Here is a 21,798-nt window from a genome sequence, read left to right on the forward strand (position 1 = left end):
TACTGTCTTCAAAGTTTAGAGATTATATTTCCAGATATTAACAATTCTCAGGCCGGTTTTACTGCATCCTTTGTTGTATACAACGTGGCCTTTTCAAACAGCTTTGGGTTTGATCGCCAAAGAAGTCACTTAAAACGTCTTGGTGATGTTTTTGAGTTTGACTTCATGAGATTTGACTCCGCACACGCACAGATGACTTTGGGCGTGCCTTGATCTATACATGCCTGTATTAAACACCTTCACTTCCTTGTCCTTCTCGTTGCGTGTCAGAAAATCTACCCATGCACCTTCCTCCCTTCGTTCCTCTTTTTGCTGAGACATTGATTTTAAATATCATACACCTTTAATTCAGTTTCTGTTCAGGCAGCGGCACACAAAGACGTGACAGAATTGGCAGCGTGCCCTTGAGGCGTGAGGTGGATTAAAACGCACAAGAATCTCAAATATGTAAATCTGCGTTACATCAAAGATGCACAGAAATTGTGAACAGCGGCTACAAAGTGCTCACTGATACATCTCTCTCATGGCAAACACTTTTGGTTTGTCAACATAGGTGGAACTAATAACATAACTAATGACTGTGGGTTTGTGCATGATGGTTTTTTGGCACGCCTAAATGGAACGGTGCCATCAATAATGTCATTAGTAACACCTGTGCCTCTCCTGCTATGTCAACGGAACATATTTGCTGGGAGGATTATCTAGTGCATCGCTCAGCTCATTAAAACATGAATCAGCTGGTCTCGTCTCGTGTGCGTGTGCAGGGTGATCTGTATTTAAGTTCAGCACCTATCAATGTTTCCTTAACTGACTTAGGGACATTCTTTTCTTATTAACACTATAAATCTCAGGCACATACATTAAATCAAAGATACAATCTTGTTTGCTTAGTCATTCTGTAGCATCTTTAAAGTGGAACAATGTAGTGGCTTTGATGTTAAAATGTAAGGGGGTCTTTCTTTAATATCCTGACTGGAGATGGCCTAAAGAAGGAGGCCTAAAGTCTGGGATACATACACACACGGCTTTTACATAGACTTGAATCTGTCCTCTTTCATACCTGTTAAGTTTTGTATATTATATGTATTTGTGAGTTTTTAATTCCCGTTTTATTCTGTCAACCATCCCTCCCTCTTTTGTAGGATGTTCTACTTCCTGGCTGTGTGTGTCACCTGTCCCTTGTTACCGGATCAGTCGGGGTTCAGGGATTTTGTTAAATAATCATAATAATGGTAATATACTAAAAAATAGAAAAACTAAAACACATTAATGAACTATAAGAAGGAGCTCTGTGCATGACTCATTTCCCTAATTTTTGATTGATACACATAAAATGCTCTGCTTGAAATAATACATTGTGTCTGATATGTTTTTTCTGCAAAATACATTTAATAACCTTGTAAAAATCATCATCTCTTCTTTCTCCCTAATTACAAATTCACGACTCTGCATAGGCCCCGTCCACTATGAACATTTCCAACCGTCCCCTCCATTGCGAAAACAAAACACGTCTCTGCCATTGTTTAGTGGCAACTTGTTGAAACTTAGCGAGCTTGAAATGTAGTAATTAGGAGTAGTAAAGTTAACGTTAGTAGTCCGTAGTGAGTTTGCAAAAATTACGATGACGGCTACAGCTGGCTCACGCATCGCCGAAGTGGTTGCCATAGGTTACACATAATGATATGCATAGCGTCACCACGTCCATTAACGGGATTGGCTCCTTAGGTTTGTGACATCACAAACCTGCCAATCTGAAAACGTGTTGTTCAGCCTGTCCTTGGTACACTGCAGTTTAAAAGCAGACAGGCCCAGCCATGGAGATGACTGCTGATGTTGTCCCTGATATGTCTTGTAGTGCATGAAGAACACCACATGGAGATGTTGACAAGGTTAAACACTTGATTTTCACTGGAGGGGGTCTTTAAGCGTCTTTAATGAGAAATGTAACTGTACATTACTTGTATCCAGATTAAAGGCCCAGTCATGCATTTGTGAAAGCGTGCCAGTAACCAGCGCTTCCTAAGGTGAAACTAGTATGTCATATTAAATTCCTACAACTAGATAAATCATACACATTTCTTTGCTATTCGTTTAAGCTTGACAGTTCACAAAAGTTGCACTCCATATTAAAACGTACATGTGCATGTGGTTTGCCATTTGAATAAACGTGCCTACTGCCTAAAAGGATAAACTGCAGTCTGCCGCCCAAGTCCTCTCACCACTTACCGCTCCACTTGCTACTGCTTGTTAAGCTTATTTATCTGACCACGAAGTAGTGATTAAAGGTTAGTGGGAAGTATATCAGCCTTCTTATTAAATCCTAACTTGTTACATCTGGATTTCCACAGCTGGAGAGTAATGTTTAAAGAGAAAATCAAGCAGAAACAATCAAAGTGAGAGAGGCCAAGAATAGGATGCTGAAGTTAAGGTGAAATGTCTCCCTGTCCCTGATATACATTAATCTAAACATCACTAGAGGGCAGCATGTTCCATACCGTGTGTGAGGATAGTCTAAAAATTATTAATAGATTCCCAGTGCAGCTCAGTGGGTTGGATCTGAAGTCAAGAAGCATTAAACATGGATGGGAACATCTTTGATTAGAAACCCACCTGCAGTGTTGACTGTCACAACTTCACTGAATGGGCCCGTGCCCAGTTTGTTTTGTGCCAGCACACTGAACTGGTACTCCGTCCCAGGCTCCAGCCCTGGCACCACCAGCCAGGTCTGAGCACCAGAAACCGGCATCGAATGCCAGTCGTGAGGACCAAAGTCTGTTCTCTTTGACCTAGTAACAGAAAAGAGACAGTTTGAGGGTGAATCTGAGTCCTAAATGTAAATGTAAATGTATTCGAGTATGTGTTGTTTCGGAGATGAAAGATTAGTTAAATAAAGAGTCAGGCACCAAAAACCTCTTTAAGGTGCTTCGAAGTGCAGGATTAAAACCTCTGATGAGGCAGCTTTCATGCTCCGAGTCGGCCGGAGTAACTTAAAATGCTGATATCATTAAACAGAAACTTAAGTCATCTGTACACCCCAGCTTTTAATTTGAATATTTAATGGCATCATTTATTTGTAGCGGTTGTAACGGTTGTGACTCTTGATTATCCTCGCTGACGGTCGCTCTCGACGACACTCTTCTCATTAAAAAGGGAACATTTTGTTCTTATTGGTCGTTTGCCAGAAGTTACTTAAAATCCAATTCCTGAAGCCGGAGCGTTTAATGAAGTTTGATTTTTCACTACAAACATGGACGACTGGCAATCCCTTCTAACTTGAACGACCCCCCTGGGAAATAAAATCACTTCAGCACTAAGGCGATAATCTTAAATTCACTTGATTGTAAACTGTTATTAAAGCTAATGGCTCACATTGCTAGTAAAACATCATTATGAATTTAACCCAACCTAGTTATTTGTTAGAGTTATGACCCACTATCAGTTATCACTGCAGCCATATAAACCACGACTCACTGGTAATTTGTTGTGTTTACGAGGCTGTAATGTGTCTGGCTCTACAATGTGGAACGCATTTAGCATATAATTATCTCTAACTAAGGTAATTACAGGGCTTTGACTCACAAATTTGTAGTTTCAACTCAGTGTGAAACGTTATTCCACATCGCTGTGGAAATACAGACTCCCATTCTTTTCATTTTTACAGTCAATAAATGTGCATTATTTACGCACATGCACAGAAAAGAATCACTCTTTGTTGTGGCTAAATTAAGGCGCATATTCTGCATGTATGAAGCTGCAGTTGTCAGAACAATCCCTGATTGAATTTCATATCTAAATTCATGAAGAACGGGCAAGAAAAAAACAAGACACACTTCTCCTGTATGTCAAACTAGGTCAATAACCTCCAGGTAGTGTTTCCACATCTGCAGACTGCAGCCATTGATTTAAAGCTAAGTAAGAGCACTTACACTGGACCATACCACACAGAGAACGTCTGCTCGAAGCCGCCATCATAACCCGGTTCCCAGGACACATTAGCAAAGGTTGTTGAGGGCAATACATGGATATTGCCAGGAGCGTGTGGGCTGGTGCCTGAGTGGTTTATGGAGACAGAGACAGAGAGAGGGATTAACTGTAAAAAGCACAAGTACTATTTAACTTATCAGATATGAGAGTACTTACATTAACCGTTTAAAGTCATTTGTAGTGATTCAACTCTGGGTATTTTTAAAACATACAAAGCATACATACATATCTGATGATTTTAAGTCAGACTGTGGCTCACACTAATGAGATCAAGATAACAAATTAAGTTAAATGAGCTCCGAAATGCCCCAAAATGCATTGTTACATCATGAGCCTGCCTGCTCTCTGTGGATAATGTGATGCTGGCTGAGTTGGTGACCAGCGTAAGGTCAAGTTCAAGAGCAGCAGTGCTGTCTGCAGCTCTGCTCGTCCCACCCACGTAACAGCTGTGCTGTGTGGCCTGAAGCCAGTTACTTCTCGCTGCAATAAAAAAGAGACCTAAGCGCGGTCTGAGGAGCACAGCTGCCTCCGCCGCCCTGTGACACCTGTCAGCTGAGGGCTGGTCACACAGAGGCAGGCAGAGCGCTGCCAGCTGTGCGACAGGATAACGACTCCATAGGCACTGGGGCAATGGGCTACTGGGGCAGACCTGCCCACAGTTTACAGCCCAGCAGACGATGAAAAGAAATACTCAGATTTTACAGTTTCTTGTTTATGTTGGAGGAAAAGATTCATACCACTCACATATCTGATTATGAAGCTACAGCCAGAAAAGGGTTAGCTTAGCCAAGTAAAATGTTAGCATTACACAGCTTAGTTGTGCATTGTGTAAAAATGTTCTACAAAGTTGAGCAGTGAGCTTTAGGGTGGCTAATATGTGTATTTTCCCCCCCTTGTTTCTAATGTTAATGCTAAGCTACGCTAACCTGCAGCTTAGCATCTACAAAACTCACATACAGTAACTCTAAGCACTGAACAGCACAAGTCTGCTGTCAAGATTTAACCAAACTATGTATAGCCCCCTATATCCAGCCTTTATGCTAAGCTAAGCTAAGCTAACCACCTTCTGACTGCTCCATATTTAGTGCATATGGTATCCATTTTTCTCATCCAACTCTAAATTCCCCAAATTGTCAACCTGCTTCTTTAAATCCATAAAGATTGGACAGAGTCAGACAAACTACTTTCCCTGTTCCCGTGTCTTTATGCTAAGCTAAGCTAACAAAGTTCTGGCTGGGGCTTAATATTAAGCGAACAGGCAGGATTGTGGTATCAATCATCTCATCTCAAATCTCAAAAACACGCTTATTTAATAAAAGGTCAAAATATTCCTTCAAACAACAAACCAAAGCCTGAGGAAACACTTTCATCAGTCCTTCAGTGAGAGGCTCTTGTGGTAAGAGATTGTTTTAAAGGACACTTCAAACAAAAAATGTTCTTAGATTTACAATTATACATCTGGAACATACAGCCGTCTTTCCAGCCCACAGGGGCTGAATGTTTGATACTCAGCACAAGTTTACTGTGTGTTTCTGCAGGGCAGAGGCTGATGACGTCCTGCCAGTTCAGTGAGGCTGTTCAAGAACTTTGTCTGAGGCATTATCCACTTAGAACACCTGCTATTACTGCTGTAAAGACTGAACCAAAGGCCATCATTAGTGCTACAGCCCCAAATTGGATCAGAGAACACTAGTTAGAGTATAAAGGGTACATAATTCCAAAGGCCTCATGACTACTTGTTAAAATCTGAACCCTACAATTTGCATTACAGGTATAAAAGGAGGCTTTCTAGAGTTTTCCACAAAAAAAATAGCTTGTTTGGCCTCTATAGTCCCCTTTTAAAACACTATAAAACTTCCTGCCTTTCTTAAAACTTCTGTCAATTTAGCTGTCAGTAAAAAGATGTCCTTGGACTCGGCAGCAAAGACCAGAGTGCCACCACAGATAGTTACAGATTTAGGCTTAAAATTAACTGTATAAAGCTATTACAGATAAAATCTAATGAGAATTTAATGACTCCCAAGGGGAAATTGGATAGAGGCGAGGTGTTTGAGGGATGAGGGTCTTCTTCATACAAACCACTCACACCACACAGGAAACACATGTGTTAACAATAAGCTCAAAATAACAATAAAAGGTCTGTTTGTAGATGAAATCAGAGAGCTTTGTGTAGGTTGTGTTTGTACCGATGACTAGGATACGCGTGCTGGCAGTGATGCTTGTGACCACGTTGGTGGCTACACACTCCCATTCTCCGTGGTCCTCCTTGCTGAGGGACAGGAACTGTAAGCTGCCGCTGGGTAGGATGTTGTGCTTACTCTTGCTTGGCTTCCCCACCTTCAATGGACACGGAAATGACAGAGACGCCGTTAAGAAGTCAGCACATAACAGTTAGAACAGATGTAGTTTTATTTGTTCTACTACACCTTTCTCCAGGTGATGGATGGTATATCAGGGTCTCCAGAAGCAGCACAGGGGATTACTAGCTCTCTCCCAGCCTCCTGACGGTACTCCCCCCCAGGCCTCACATTAAAGTAAGGGGGATCCTAAGTGGGATAAACTCACAAACATCAGCCCAACATGCAGACACTAAACATGCTGATACTGTGCCAATTATGAGCAGAGACGTACCTTTAGCACCAAGGTGGCAGGGGGGGACATGCCCATGGTACCCAGGGCGTTGTAAGGCACACAGGTGTAGGTGCCCAGGGAGTCTTCTGTGGCCTCCGCCACCCGGATACTACCGTCTGGCATCAGGCTCCAACCGGGGTACTACAAGACAAATGCTCGATTTCAGGGGGGTTTCCTGAAATCTCAGGGTCCCAGATAAATGTTTCTGAGCTGCACAAGAGAACAAACATCCCCGAGATATACATTTAAGGCGGAGAAATGAGGAGTGAGTGTTTATGCAGTGCCGGTTTGCCTTTGACACCCTCCCGAAGATATTTTGTGACCTCCGTGACAGAAGATGAGATAGTAGATAAATGGAGCAACAGATAGAGAGCTCTGAGCAGCAAGATGATAGGAAATGAATATGAAATGATAAGACTGTAACATAACATGGGTACTAGATGTTTAAAAGATCACAGGACGACTCATCATTTGTTTTTGAACTGGCACAGAGAGTGTTAGTTTTTAGTGTGCTGTGGCTTGATTAACTAACCAGACCTTGAGGCAGACTCACCTTCTCCACTCTGAGAGGATAACCGTCCTTCTCCCACTTCACCGATATTACAGGTGGGTTGGCATCCACCGGGCAGCGGATGATGCCGGGCAGTTTCCGTGGGACGTAGATGACCGGGGGCATGTTGATCACTCTGGCGGGGTCTGAAGATCAAAGACGGGTCAGAGTCAGGGATACAGGATGTGTCATCAATAATACCAGAGTAAAATGTAAAAACTCTCAGAGCAGGAAATTCCTCCTACCTAGTCCTTTTAGGACTACAAGTAAAAGTTTTTTTATCTACTTTCCCAACTGAGGACAACACATTTCAAAATATTAGCAGCACTTCAGAGGTGTCCAGTGGCATTAAAGGAGCAGTTCGCCCCTGGAAAAAGCCACTGTCAGTCAAAACTGCTGTTCTCTGTAATCGATAGAAGCAATAATATTTGAAATTGGCGCCATAGCTGTGGAGAAAGTTGTACAAACAGCTTGTGGTTTAATCCATTCTACATTCCTACAACACCCAGCGTGCATTGCGCCCCTCCCTCTGAAAGGAACGGCCCAGCGAGAGACGTTGGAGTGAAATACTACCGTTTTCACTGCAGGCAGCGGATCAGAGCGGGACAGAATATGAAATACGAGGAGAACATACCGGTGGATCACCTAAAACATCTTCGGGTCTGCAGTCTACATTTCAAACCTGATGATTTTGAACGAGACATGACTCAGATATAAATGTGGAACAAATGATTACATTTTACAGTGTGTGTTTTTTCAACTAAACACTGCTGACATCGGAGGCGGGCGTCCTAGACTGAGGAAGTACAGTTTAGCAAGCTCCCTGGCCTCCACGAGATGATGCGTACCTATTCTTTACATAGTGTGGCGGAGGTTTTCCAGGGCCCATTGGCGAAGCGGATAGTGTCCTCCAAAGGCACAGAGCCAAATTGCATTCTTTTCCTACCATAATGGCATTAGCTCCCTGTAATAGCATGATAGGACTGAGGTAGAAAATCTGCAAACTGGCCCTTTAAGGAAGAAATATCGTTGAAGTTTGCTAACGCTTGATAACAAGCTTATTCAAAGAGTGTTTTGATAATGATTTTTGAGACTGACTGTGCATGATGCAATTGAAAACGTGATCATATTTTGTGCCTCATGATTTTGTGTCACAGTGAGAACAGACCACACATCTGTAAAATCTTTCGTCTCATCTCCAAATAATTGTTCTTTTCTATTAATTCCAAATAATAGTGGGGTTGTAGTTTTTGAGAAATGCTTTAATATTGTTTCGGTGCATTTGCCATAAACTGGTTCACATTACAAACAATCGTTCTTGTTTGTAGGAACCTAAAAGGAGGCGGTGTGAGACGGGGAATATGTGAGACGGGGAGGATTAGGCACACTGAGATGAGTTTTGAACTCCAATTACCTTCTGTTTTAATTTACATAAAGACTTGACTTATTCTTTAAGCCTGCTCACTGGATTGGATGACTGGAAATGATGTATTTTTAAGTATCTATATAAGCTTTAATTAATGATGTCATAGTTACGCATTTATAACCTTGGTAAGGATTTATTTGCCTTCAAACATAAATCCAACACATAAAAAAGGGTGGTGATATTTTATGACTTTTTGATGTTTACCTTTATTTCATACTTCAAATAGTCATAAAACTACAAAATGTCACCATAACTGTGCTTCTCTGAGTGTCGTAAAACAGCGACATCGCTCTCTCCTCGGAGTAAGCGTGGGTTGCATAATGAATGAATTACAAGGTAAAGCCCTACTTGGAGTTGTTTTTCGACTTCTAAGTTAACTTTCTGGCTAATTCCTGGGAGTGATTATGAGACGCTTGACAAATAGAGACCAAGAGTTAGCGTTAAATGAAGCATCCGGGACACTGGTTTAATCATGGTCTGCTGTGTTTGAGGCCAGTGATGAAATCAGTGCCTGCAGTGCTGTGAATCCCCCGGCTCTCTCTCAGACTGTAGCACAGTAATCAATGACGGGCGGCAACTTGGGAGCAAATTAGCTCAAGGCACAAGGGCCGAAGATGAAACGTCAGATTGCCGAAGACGAGGATGAGTGGCGTTTCTTCTTTCTCGTCGGTCAGAGCTGATGAACGGGAAGGTCACCATTTCATTTTAGGGGAGTTCAAAAGAGACCAGGGGGGGAAAAAATGGAGTCTGAGGACGAGCCCGTCTCCATCTTTGAGCGCAGGAGTGAGGCGGGCTGGTTGATAATTATATCGTTTAAATCCACTCAGAGTATGATGTGTTCAAAGAGGCTCAGACAAAACGCACTAAGCTCCCTCTCTGCCACGTCTGACCTTGAAATTCAAGAAGGTTACTTTGCGTTTACAGCGGAAGAAGCAGCGCTGCCAAATAATACAGCAGCCTCCAGCACGAGAAAAGCCTCCATACTGCTGCTGCTGTTCCCTCCTCACACACAGCTCGCTGTACCGTCTCCCCGCCCCTCCCCCTCCACTTTGTTGCCACGGTAACACTCACACTGAACAGTCAGGTAGGCCGATGCCGAGGGCGAGATGCCGAGGCTGTTGCTCGGACTGCAGGTGTATTTCCCGGCATCCTCCGGCTTGACCCGGAAGATGATGAGGGTGCCGTCGATGAGAATGCGCACTCGGAGCTTCAGATCACTGCAAGGAGACACAAGACGTTCAGTCACACTGTGATACTGAAACACAGACAGGAAAAGACACACAGTCTAGTTTCTTCTTCCTTTTTTTTTGGCTGACTTACATAAGGGTGCCATAAGAGAGCAGCAGAGAGTCAAACAGCCGCTCAGCTCTGACAGGGATCCAGAGAACACAGAGCACAGAGAGAGATTCAAATAAATCTGCTAATTGCCGTAATCGCCAAATGGTTCAGCCTTCATGTTTCCCCCTTGATACCTTTTAAAATTAAACAGCAATGATGGAGCTGCCGTTCGTGTCTGCACGGGGAAATTATTCAACAACTCAACATCAATCTGAACGTCTTTAAATCAAATGTTTTCTGATACAAGTCTCCCTTTATTAAGGCGTCATATGTTGTGATTTACGGTTTCATTATTGGTTTTAAAATGAGTTCAGTTAAAGGTCATTCATTTGAATATGTGGGTTGCCAGGTTGTGAAAAATCCCCTTTGACCTCTTCTGAAAAAGCCCCAATCATCAACATCTGATTAAGCATTTATTAAAGGATTAAAAACAGTTATAACTGCATTATAAAAGATGTTTTACAACTTGTCAACCCAAGATTTGTTCCTATTTTTGGCTTATAACTGATCTGTAAATATACATGATTTATAGATGATTAATTAGGTTATTAGCCTTTACCTCATGCATTTAGTATTTTTTATTATGTAGGATCTTTTTAAAGAGTATTTTAGTATCCTGAGAAGTGCTCTATAAATACTTAGTATAAGATATTATGGGACTATATTGATTGATGTGGGAAGATTCACATCTTAGAGTAGCACAGAGACAGAATAAGAGGTAGGCTATAAAAAAACAAACAGAACTGTTTGAATGTAATTTATATAGAAAATAGAGATATGACCTTTAAAAAGTTTCATAGTATACATTGTAATGTACACATAATTATATACTTTGCAGACCTTTTTAGTGAATTGTGCAAATATTTGTGTGAAAGAAAGCATGTGTCACAGCTCTGCTATGATGTGTTAACTATATATTGTACATATTAAAAAGATAATGATATATATATATATATATATATATATATATATAATGAATGCGCAGCATATATAATAAACCCACATTATGGAGTAATAGCACAGCTTTATGAAACACAAATATATGCAAATAGAAATGGAGGATGATACCGTAATATAGGACTGAATATATGAATATAAAAATACATTATTGTGATTAATAATACAATAAAATATAAACTAAAAGTGTGATATGTCACTACTTCTTAAACTACATCTCTATTAGTTGAAACGTATACATGTTTATACCCGTAAACCTGCAATATTCTTAAGTAAATCCATCCCATGCTGCATAAAAGGAAGAACAAAAACCCTGACTGACGCCTTGAAGGCTGTTTTAAATGAGCTGGGACACTCCAGCTCACTTCCTCTTACACTTGTTGTTTCGTTCTAAGTCCCATTCACTTCTTCTTCCTTCTTCCTTTCTTTGTCTGTCACTCGTTGATTTTAAAAACCCTCTCAGACTCTAAAGACTCTGCTCTGGAGTCCCCGCAGAGGTCCTGGCTCTGCTTCAGATCAGCGCCGCATGATGACACAAGGCCCGAGTCATGTGATATCGCCATCAGACTGCACTAACCCGCCTGGCACTGTCCAGACAGACCCCCGCCAGGCCCGCTCACGCTGCCTCTGGGGCCGCAGCAGGACAGGGCACCGACACACTTATACAGACACACACGGCAAAGGGCTCAGAGACACACGATGTCACTCACATTACAAAGGCTTTGGGGTAAAAGCCTCGTTTGGTGATTTGAATGACGGAGCCTCTGAGCAAGGCGGCCTTAAAGCCTGAACCTCCAACTACAGAGACACAGTGGCTACAGTACGGAAGTGAACTTGATCATAACTTTACTTCTTGAAGTAGACGTTGTCCTCCTCCCAGAACCAGGTGTAGGTAAGGTTGCCAGGGTACGCCTCTGCTTGGCAGGTGAAGAGTGCATTCTGGGATATGTTTACAGTGACGTTTTCTGGTGGGGAGACTATGTATGGAGGCCCTGAGGGAGACAGAAACATTATTCAGTTTGTCCAGAACACAAAAACACAAGACATGACATTTTTAAAGCAAACAGTTTCTTACTTACACATCCAACAGTCAAACAGAAACATTAACATTCATTTAAAATCATCTTTCTGTCCACATGATGAATGAAAGTCCAATATTCGCTCTCTTTAAGCTCCTTGTTTGGTCTCCACCAACTCCTGAGGGAAATATCTGGCTCTGTAGATGCTACATGCTCCACTGTGTTTAGCAGCTAGTTGCTAACTGTGTCTGTCTGCTGTTTGGTGCTAAGCAGGTAATGTACAGAGGGTTTTAGAGCTTTTGTTTTAAACCAAAACAATGAGCTGAAAGAGGCTAAAAAGCTAAATGAAATGGTTATGGTAGTATGTTTTCCCTGTTCTGTTTGTCCCCTCTCCCCCTCTGTAGCTCTGTAGGTGATTGTAATTGCTCAGCGAGGTGCACCTGGCCTTGAAGCCCTGCATAAAAACTGCAGTTCTGGCCTCAGAAGTGCTTGTGCTGTGTTCGAAATCGGATACTATATTCTACGTACTACGTACTACATACGTGCGTTTGGCGGTAGTATGTAGTACGGAGCTGTTGAAATTTATTTTGCAGTATGCAACGCCAGCCGCCAGTTTCCGGTTTGGGAAAGCGGAAGTAAACAAAACCCACCAATACCAAAAAGCTGCTTCTTTAGCTACAGCGCCCTCTTCTGCTCTTCTGCTGCCATCTGCCATTGTGACGTCTCAGCGCTTTGCATTGTGGGATACAGTAGGTAGACTGGTCCAATGCATACTGGAGATTTTTTCCAAATCAGTGCGACATCCGGATGTGTTTGGCATACTACACATTTTGCTTTTGTTTGCATACTACATTTTGGCCAAATCAGTGCGTACTGCTATAGTATGGCATTTCCAACACAGCCAGAGTCTTCTGGAGTGAGGCCTGCTGTCTTTTTGCCTCTCAGACAGGGATTTTTGCGTTGTGTTTTGTTATTTTTGTCCTTAGTCTTTATTTAGTGATTTGGTTCTGTGCGTGTCTGTTAATAAATGCCATGGATTTTCGGCAGTTTTAAGGTGTTTTATTTGGTTCCTTCTGGTTCAGTGAGGTTGTTCGCCCCATAGGGCCACCTTCAGGTCTTTTCAGACGGGGGGCAATTGACGCGCCGAGTCATTCATTTTCAATGAGAGTAATAATTATGTGCCTGTCTATTCACATGAGGAGCGCAGTGAAACCCCGAGATCCAAGCAGGTACAGTATGCCGGCAGAACAGTTGTAACAGTTATTAAAAGAATATACATATCAGGCTGCTGTAATCGTCCCAGGAAAAGCTTTACATTTTTTTTATCATTACTTTATGTCCTTTGGGCAGCAACAATATTTTTACTGACCATGCTGTTTTTTTTAAATCGCCTAATGGTTTAAATGTACATTTATTTTTGCAGTGATTTAGACTCCATTAAAGTGAAATACAAGACTTTTATGAGCAATGTTTAAAACCCAATAAACAAACATTACTCTCAGTGTGCTCTTTGATGAACTACAACAGACCTGCATAATTGTGTTTTGGTTCAACGGCACAACAGTTTCTGTCTATTTTTTTTAGGTTTTATTTTATTCCATTGTATTAGTACTTCCTGTTTATTTGAATCTGGACAGGAACTGGACACCTCCTTTGAGCAGGCCCTTTATGCCTTTATGAATAGAGAGAGGATGGGGGATAGTATTGGAAACAGGAGGAGAGAGTGGGGACAACATGCAAGGGAGTTGAGCCGGGGTCTTGACAGTCTTGATTTACCCCATTGAGCTTTTTTTCACTCAAACATTAACAAAAAAAATTTAAACTCATACCATAATATAAATGAAAATATAATGGAAAAAACACATTGAATTTCCTATTGCCATGACTAACCAGAACCGTTACTCTGCTGTTTTCAATCACAAATTATGGGGATGTTTTTTGGATCTGACACTTTAAAATTAGAGTTTAAGAAATGTGTAAATCAGGTTTCACAACTTAAACAATGAAAACCATTAAAGTGATACAGTGTGTTATTAAACCGTAAAACATCCCGTTGAACCACATGCAGGCCTTTTTTCTCCGGGTCAGGGTGAGTGAGAGCACACACTACACATTATTTACAATAGATCACTACAGTCTGATGTAAAACACTGTGAGCAGGCAGCTTCTGTAACCTTAATAGCACTCGGCTTATGCGTGCCTCACATTGTAACCTCTTCATGGCCCGAGGTTCTCCAGGTTTGCTCCAAACTATCCATAAAACAGCAGAAGCCATGAAAGGTAAGCTGTCTTTTATGAGCGGGCCCAGATACAAGCCTGCTGGTTATTTTCCTCTCGCCGCGCTCGGCTTTCATGCATCAGGCGGGACGGCTGACAGTGTCTCACACAACAATTAAAAACAGATCACGGGTGTGAGAATCATGACTCCTCAGATATCGGCTTGTTATTGCTCTGAGTCATAATCATAACCAGCTTCTTATTTCACAGAGCTCCTTGTGCCAATATTCAAGCAGACTCAGTATCCACTGCAAACATTTATTACACACGCCGAGGAGGGGGTGTTTTCTGTGCTGTGTGTTTGTCAGCAGGATTCAAACTACTGTCCTGATTTACATGAGATTTGGAGTAACCATGTAGCATGTACACTTTACATTGTTGACTGAATGCGGATCAGATTCATGAACACAGCCAGGGCGGAGGTCTGCTCTCTGCAAGCGGCCTTCTAGTTTTAAGTGGGTTTCCCATTACAACAAACTGTAATGAATTCATATGATACAGGTGAACATAACTTTTAACAGTGCCCCTTTCCTACCAAAATTAGCGCGTTAATGCGGGTTTTTCAGACCCGGGAAGACCCGCTTAATAAATGCTGATTGTCTCTTTTCCCATTTCCAGTGGAGTATACTCCTTTTGGTCTCTTTTCTGCTGCGTCACCGTCTGACGTCACGTGACGTAACGCGCTAAGATGTTACGGTGGTTAGATCTTTATTGTATCTATTACTCGTTCAGTCTATTTATCAAACTCCACGCCGACAAATCTGGAACGATGTTCGAGCGCTGCTTGGACGGAGACGGGCGGAATTTGTAGCCGAGATGATAAGGAAAACCATTATGGCATCGCACTGGAAAGGGGGCGGAGATGAGCGCGTCGACACAGGTTTTGTGTTCCCTTCATTGCCGATTGGAGACGAGGAGATACATACCCGGGTCTACTGCAGAGTCATTTGACCCGGGTCTGAATGCCGATTGTAACCTTTCCCACTAAGCAAACAAGCTGGGTGTTAGAGGGGAAAATTTGTGTAAAGCCCTTTTCTCACTGGTCCAAAAACCCATCGTGTCACAATTCGGCACTGCAAAACTAATACAGGAACCATGTTACAATCATTTGGGATTGTTCTAAGACGAACGTATCCTGGGCTTAAATTTTAACATGTTTTCTCATGTATCGAACAAAAGAGCAAGCAATGTTTCCATACGATTATTTTGGAATTGTTAAATGGGTACACAACGACAAAAATCCCACCATGCTTTAAAAATGGTGTCTTTTGTACATTTGGATCAAGGAGATATTTGAGCATAGTGGAGAGAGTTTGACGAACACAAACAACTTTAATGAAGCCTGTACAAAAAAATGTCATATTACTGGACACTGTGTCAGAGCGTCTTACTTTGAAGTAGCTGTACTGCTGTAATATTTTTAATCAAAGGTCAAAATGTTGCAAGAAACAAAGTTGAAATACATAAAAAGTGGATAATTTATAATAACATATGAAGTAGCTATACAGTGCATATGGAGGATCATGTCCATGCAGCACTATCATCCCAATCCAAAGTCATTTGGATCTCTACGTATGCTTTTTTAAATTTGTAATACTGTAACTTTGTTCTCATAGTATCATGACTCCTTTTCTCTCATAATATTAGTTACGTTTTATTTTTTCAGTTTTTTTCCCCCTGTAAAATTCTGAGGTTATTCTGAAAATATTAAATGTTTTTATTATGATTTTAATCTTGTCTGTAATAAAAAATACTCCACAACATATAAATGCATGATGTTCATTAGTTTACGACATTGGCTACAACGGTCCAATACAACATGTAATATTAAGTGACATCTAATCTTCTATTACTGCCTGGCAAAGATGGTTTATAAAGGTATTTTCCCACACTGGGTTTGGTCATATCAGCCTATAGTCCCATTACAATAACTGGTTTAGGTGCAGGGATCCTGTATGTAGAGCTTTACATTACCAGGTGTTTCTGTCCTGTCTCACCACCTCTACTGCAGTGTGTTGTGTTCGCAGAGAAAAGCTATATAGTAGTATAAGGGATCCATTGTAGGCCTGCAGACTTAATGCAGTTGCATCACATGCACCGCTGCTTCCACTGTTCACTACGCTACAACACAATGATTTTTTTTAATGTGTGTTTGCAGCGCGTGTGCACGTTCATCTACTACACCGGGAACAAAGAGGGGAGTAATTCCTTCGCTCTGTTTGCACCTACAGAAGGCATTAAAATAACTCCACCATAAAGGCAAGATGCTCTGTTTCCTGTTAAATACACACAGTTAACTCCCCCTCAGCCCTGCTGTATCAAGAGACTGAGCATCACAGCCGTCTATCTGATCTGTGTCTAGCAGAGAGCCTGGTTAATGGACCGGAGACAGACAGGGACGTTCTCACACACACAGATCCTGCTGTACACACATGGCGGTGCACAGGGGCACGCACACACACAGGCCCCAGACTGAGCTATTGACTGACTGATACAGACTCACAAGGTGCTGTATGTTAGACACATCAGCACACAGGAGAGTTGCACGGCTCTGCTTTAAAATGCTGCTACAGTAAATGTTTCCAAGTATAAATAATGAAACGCTACTACTTCAGTGATGCAAATGCAATATTTGGCCCGAGGTAAACGTTTAGGAACAGGTTTTTTCTTTTCAATTAGGGTTGATCCATGCAAATATGTATCAGCTGCACTTAGAAATAACTACAGTGTTCTTCCTTTATGCATACACTACCTTGAACCAGCAGACGGGTGGTGTGGAGCACCTCTCCCTGGTCACTGTAGGCTCGACATGTGTACGCCCCTCTGTCGTCTCTGGTGATGCCAAGGATGGTGAGACTGCCATCATGTACCTGTAAAAGCACACAGGAGACACGTCATAGGAAACCCATGTCCTTCAAAATAAAAGCGCAGCATAGGCTTTTCTTTTCAAGCACACATTCGTAACCCACTGAAAACAGCTCCGCGACCAACTTTTGGGTCCCGACCCACTAGTTGAGAACCGTGGGTTTAGTCTGTGTGATCTTAGAAAATAGTTGAAAACGTCTTTCCAATGTCCCAGAGCCCAAAGAGAAATCTTCCAAATGTTTTGTTCAACTCACAATCAAAAATTTTACTCTCATGTAAGAGAAGGAAATTTCATTCCAGAAGCTGGAACCATAAAAAAAATGACTTTAAAATATCAAGAAGCTGCAGATTAATAAACAAATTGACTTAGTTTTAATTTCATACTTTCATATGTGTGAGCGGGGATAGCAGACAGACAATGATCGTCGCGCTCTCGGGCATCTCGACTCCAGAGCCGGTATAAACTTCCTGAGACACCACTGCAGTGCTTCTTTAGCCACCACGTGAACTGCTTTCAATCTGCATACATTTCTTCGCCTCGCTGCTCAGAGCCACATCACCTGGAATCCTATAATGCAGGTCTCATTGTGTCCTCACCGTCACACGGTCGGCTTAATTTGACCCTTTGACTGTTTGTTCAGTCAGTGTTGATTCTCCCCCGACCATCTAATATACTGCACCGACTGTACAGTTGTTAGCTAGCTAGCATCGTATGCACCAACTGCGTGTGTGTTTCTCCCTCCGGTCTCTCTCCTGTTAGGGGAGTTTAATCTTTAACATCAGATTTTAAAGCTTCTTGTGTTTTATGTACTGTATAATGACTCATTGTGACTAAAAAGTAAAATATTTCCTTCTGAAATTTGTGTCGTAGAAGCTAAGTGACATAGAAGTGCACGTTCTTTACATTCCACCACCATGTAGAGCTACGAAACATCCCCCACTCTTCAGTAGTTTTCGTTAAGTTAGCGGTGAGAGTCTACTCTAAAGAAAAAAACATCAAACACTATGAAGTCATGAATGTGTCACGCTTTAATTAACTCCCGCTCTGATTCCCGCATGCGGTAACTGTGGAAACGTCTCGCCGTGTGTTGCTGCTGCGTCTCCGTGTGCAGCTAACTGATGAGAAGCAATAAGTGGAGAAGAAACACATTAACCAAACCTAATAGAAACACGCTCATAAATTATGCAACAGGTTTGCAAGAGGCTCTGTCCATTCAAGTCACACACAGCTGTAGTCTGTCCATTCATGCAGCTGCTGCGCCCGCAGAATTATTCCCATTCATCCGCCTTTCACATGTTTTATACACAGACAAGAGATGCTGCTCGTAGATCAGCCCGAGCGACTTTAACTTCTGTCGGTCTGTTGGCAAACTGAGTCATCGTCTCTCACATTGTCTATCCCGAGATAACACTTTGTGCATCACGGCTGTAACAACGACATGTGCGGCCTGCTGAGAAGAGGAAGTGCAAACTAAACACTGATGCAATGTGAAGCATCCGTTAGAGGCCTGTGAAGCCATTTGTATTTTAAAAAAAAGTTAGGAGCAATAAAAACAGATTAAAATTGCATTTTTTTAATAACACACTTGTAATGACAGTCTGGCTGATTCTGCTTGTTTTCTGCTCCTGTTTACATACAGCTAACTTCTACTTAGCTGCTGTCTTTTAAAGCTAATGTTGAGTTCTTCTCACTCAGATTTCATGTGTGTAAGAACTTTAATCTCTTCCACAGTAAGGCTTTAAAGGTAGTAAAAGGTGTGTGAAAATGCCTCACGGTGAAGATCCTCCAAACAAATAATGTTGCTAGCATTTTGTTAGCAGCTAGCAAGTAGCAAACACTGTGCATCTAAGCACAATGTAGCATTTAGCCTTTGTTTGTATAGTGTGGGCGGGGATAGCAGACAGACAATGATCGTCGCGCTCTCGGGCATGACTCCAGAGCCGGTATAAACTTCCTGAGACACCACTGCAGTGCTTCTTGAGCCACCGCGTGAACTGCTTTCAATCTGCATACATTTCTTCGCCTCGCTGCTCAGAGCCACATCACCTGGAATCCTATAATGCAGGTCTCATTGTGTCCTCGCCGTCACACGGTCCGCTTAATTCGACCCTTTGGCTGTTTGTTCAGTCAGTGTTGATTCTCCCCCGACCATCTAATATACTGCACCGACTGTACAGTTGTTAGCTAGCTAGCATCGCATGCACCAACTGCGTGTGTGTTTCTCCCTCCAGTCTCCCTCCTTTTCCCTCTCCTTTTTGTATGTTTCTGAAGCAGACTGAGCGCTAGGACAAGCAGAAATGAAGCAAAGGCTTCAGGTTTGTGACTCTCTGGGTGGGTATTTTTCCTTTTTTGTGCTAGGATTTCTTCGCAGCTGCAGCTAGGCCTCATCACCATCGCCCAGCTCCTAAACTGACAGGACATGTTTCTGTACTGGTCCATGATTTTGCAGTTTTCATCCTCCATTTTTTCCTCTTTTAAAACACAAATTTTGTTATAAATTTCTTTTAAATATTGAAGATTCTTGACTTGCACTTGTGACTGTCGTGCACACAAATACAAAGGCACTGACGGCATGAAACACTTTGATCAAATCGTAACGCTCCTACGGCACATACAGCCGTGATCGGTGCGGCCTTTCAATGCAGTAAACTTAACAAGATCTGGTGCTAAAAAACGGTCATCAGTCCATTCAAACGCTTTCTGTGCCAAAGCTGAACTCAATCTGAGGTGAGGGAGAGAAGATTAAAGAAAGGAGGAGGAGGAAGTCTGCAGCAAATGAGGGGGAAAAAAGAGGACAGCAGCAGATAAGGTGAGGCCCGAGATGAAGGCAGAATTTCTGCGACTTCACTGACACATCCGGAGAGACTGAAGCAGCAGGAGGTTGTCGTTGTTTCCCTGCTTGTGATTCGAGAGCACTTTTGGGGTAAATCTTTAAAACCCCACCTACGTTTCTGTCCTCTCCTGCACAACAGTTTTGTTTGGTATCTTTGTTTTACGGTTCCTTTTTTCTCTGCAAATAAATCAAGTAATAAAGCAAAGTAAAGAGCGGAGGAGGAGGATGATGAGGCTTCCTCCTCTCTCACCCTGTCTGTCACATTCCTGCCTTTCTCCGGGACGTCTCCATGGATCTCGACGTGCGAGCGAGCAAACATACCCTCATGCTCGCTCTCAAACACTCCGAGCAAGACGGAGCTTTCCCAAGTTTCAGGTTTTTTTGCTCCAAAACAGCCCTAATGGATGAGGAAAGCTGATAAATATGCTGCTTTTTCACATTTTCGCTGGAGCTAGTGAAGTATGGCATTTGGCTCTCAGTTGCGATTTTCATTTTTAGTGTAACATTCGTATTAGGACTAATGTAATATTGATGCAGAAGAGGGAGATTAATAATGCATCAGAATGTTGTCTAATCATTTACGGAGGGAATGGTATTAAAAAGAGGCGACTGGAGGGAGAGATGGTGCAGCAAGGAGGGGGAAATGAAAGAGAAAGAGGCTCTTTACAGACGTTCCTGTTTGCCCCCATCGACCTGAATCACACGGACAGCTGTGAAAAGTTAATAAGGCCTGTATCAAACTGAAATATAAGTGACATATGAGAATGTGAAGGCATGCAGAAAAGGGAAAGTTTCAAAAGGTTCCTCAAACACTTACAAAATGCCCTCCGGTGCTCTTGTGCTTGTTATGAATAATCAACAACCTCTTCTGTTCAAGGCACTCCAGCAGTGTTTCTGTGAGGAGCTGCTGCAGTTTACCTTCACCTCCCTTTTCTTTTCCACTTCTCATTCATACTTTACTTCTTTATTTCATACTTTGAAAGAGAGACTCATGATAATGCCTGTGCAATTAACAAACTAATATTAAAGCAATAACTTTCTGTTCCTGTGTCTTCTGTCCGTCATGTTTTCACAATGTTTTTGTGACATCGTCTCTCCTGAACCCAAAATAACTCCAAATAGCAGAAGCACCGTTTTATTTTTCACCACAAACTTTCACACAAATTTTCCTTGCTCTTCTCTCCCTCTGCAGCCGTCTACTAGCCAACCTCACAGCCGCCATCAAATTGACACCAAGTAATCTGAGGGTAGCCAACGGCTAGCTGGAGCAGCCGCTGATAGCTGAAATGTTTGCATTCATTCAAACCTTTATTTAAACCTAGAAAATCATTGAGGTCTCCCTCATGTGCAGTGATGTAGAGATACAGAAAACTGAACAATTAAAACAACCAAAAAAGACAATACTCGGTGAAAACAATTGCAAGCTCAGGTGAAGTGGTTTGAGATCGTCCCCTTGATTTGTCCGAGAGAAACTAGATTTTGGGAGTGTGTTGTAAATAGTTCCACATTTGACGCTACAAAGTTTTAGGAGCTGGACCTGGCATTCCCATAAATTCAAACCAACCACTCCCTCCCACCCCTGCTCCTTTTTGGTTTTATTCTGTCCACCTAACCGTAGGGCCCTGAGGGGGTTTGTGGTGCCCGGGTGCTACGGCAGATCCCCAGTGAAGCTTCCCCAAAACGCTGACCGTAAGTCCAGCTTCATTATCATCAATCTCATTGATCAATAAATTGTTAAATGGCATCCTGTTGATGGTGTGGTCCTTGCTTGTGAAGTATGGATTGGATTTTCCAAGTTCAGAGGGAACCGAGGGCCCGGTGGTCCAGTCCAGCAGGGATATTATATAGGTTAGTGAATGTCCAGTTAAGGATTCATAGATAAAAAGATACAAGTGTTTATCACGCCTCTGAGCCAGA

General features: G+C 42.2%; 1 protein-coding gene across 1 annotated transcript in view; it reads right to left on the minus strand.

The window, feature by feature from the left end:
* The window catches only part of igsf9ba (immunoglobulin superfamily, member 9Ba), a 77,411-nt gene that overhangs the window by 15,494 nt on the left and 40,119 nt on the right, over window positions 1–21,798 (minus strand). The window contains exons 5-13 of the mRNA XM_069668927.1: window positions 16,935–17,052; window positions 11,737–11,878; window positions 9,663–9,808; window positions 7,169–7,311; window positions 6,616–6,756; window positions 6,411–6,530; window positions 6,171–6,321; window positions 3,927–4,050; window positions 2,611–2,786 (exon numbers count right to left, since the gene is read on the minus strand). Coding sequence (XP_069525028.1) covers window positions 2,611–2,786; window positions 3,927–4,050; window positions 6,171–6,321; window positions 6,411–6,530; window positions 6,616–6,756; window positions 7,169–7,311; window positions 9,663–9,808; window positions 11,737–11,878; window positions 16,935–17,052 — 1,261 coding nt within the window. The remainder of the gene's footprint in view (window positions 1–2,610; window positions 2,787–3,926; window positions 4,051–6,170; window positions 6,322–6,410; window positions 6,531–6,615; window positions 6,757–7,168; window positions 7,312–9,662; window positions 9,809–11,736; window positions 11,879–16,934; window positions 17,053–21,798) is intronic.

This window comes from Semicossyphus pulcher, unplaced genomic scaffold (genome assembly GCF_022749685.1).
Source record: "Semicossyphus pulcher isolate SPU_LCO1_2020_fin unplaced genomic scaffold, fSemPul1.0.p SCAF_19, whole genome shotgun sequence".
NCBI classification, from domain to species: domain Eukaryota; kingdom Metazoa; phylum Chordata; class Actinopteri; order Labriformes; family Labridae; genus Semicossyphus; species Semicossyphus pulcher.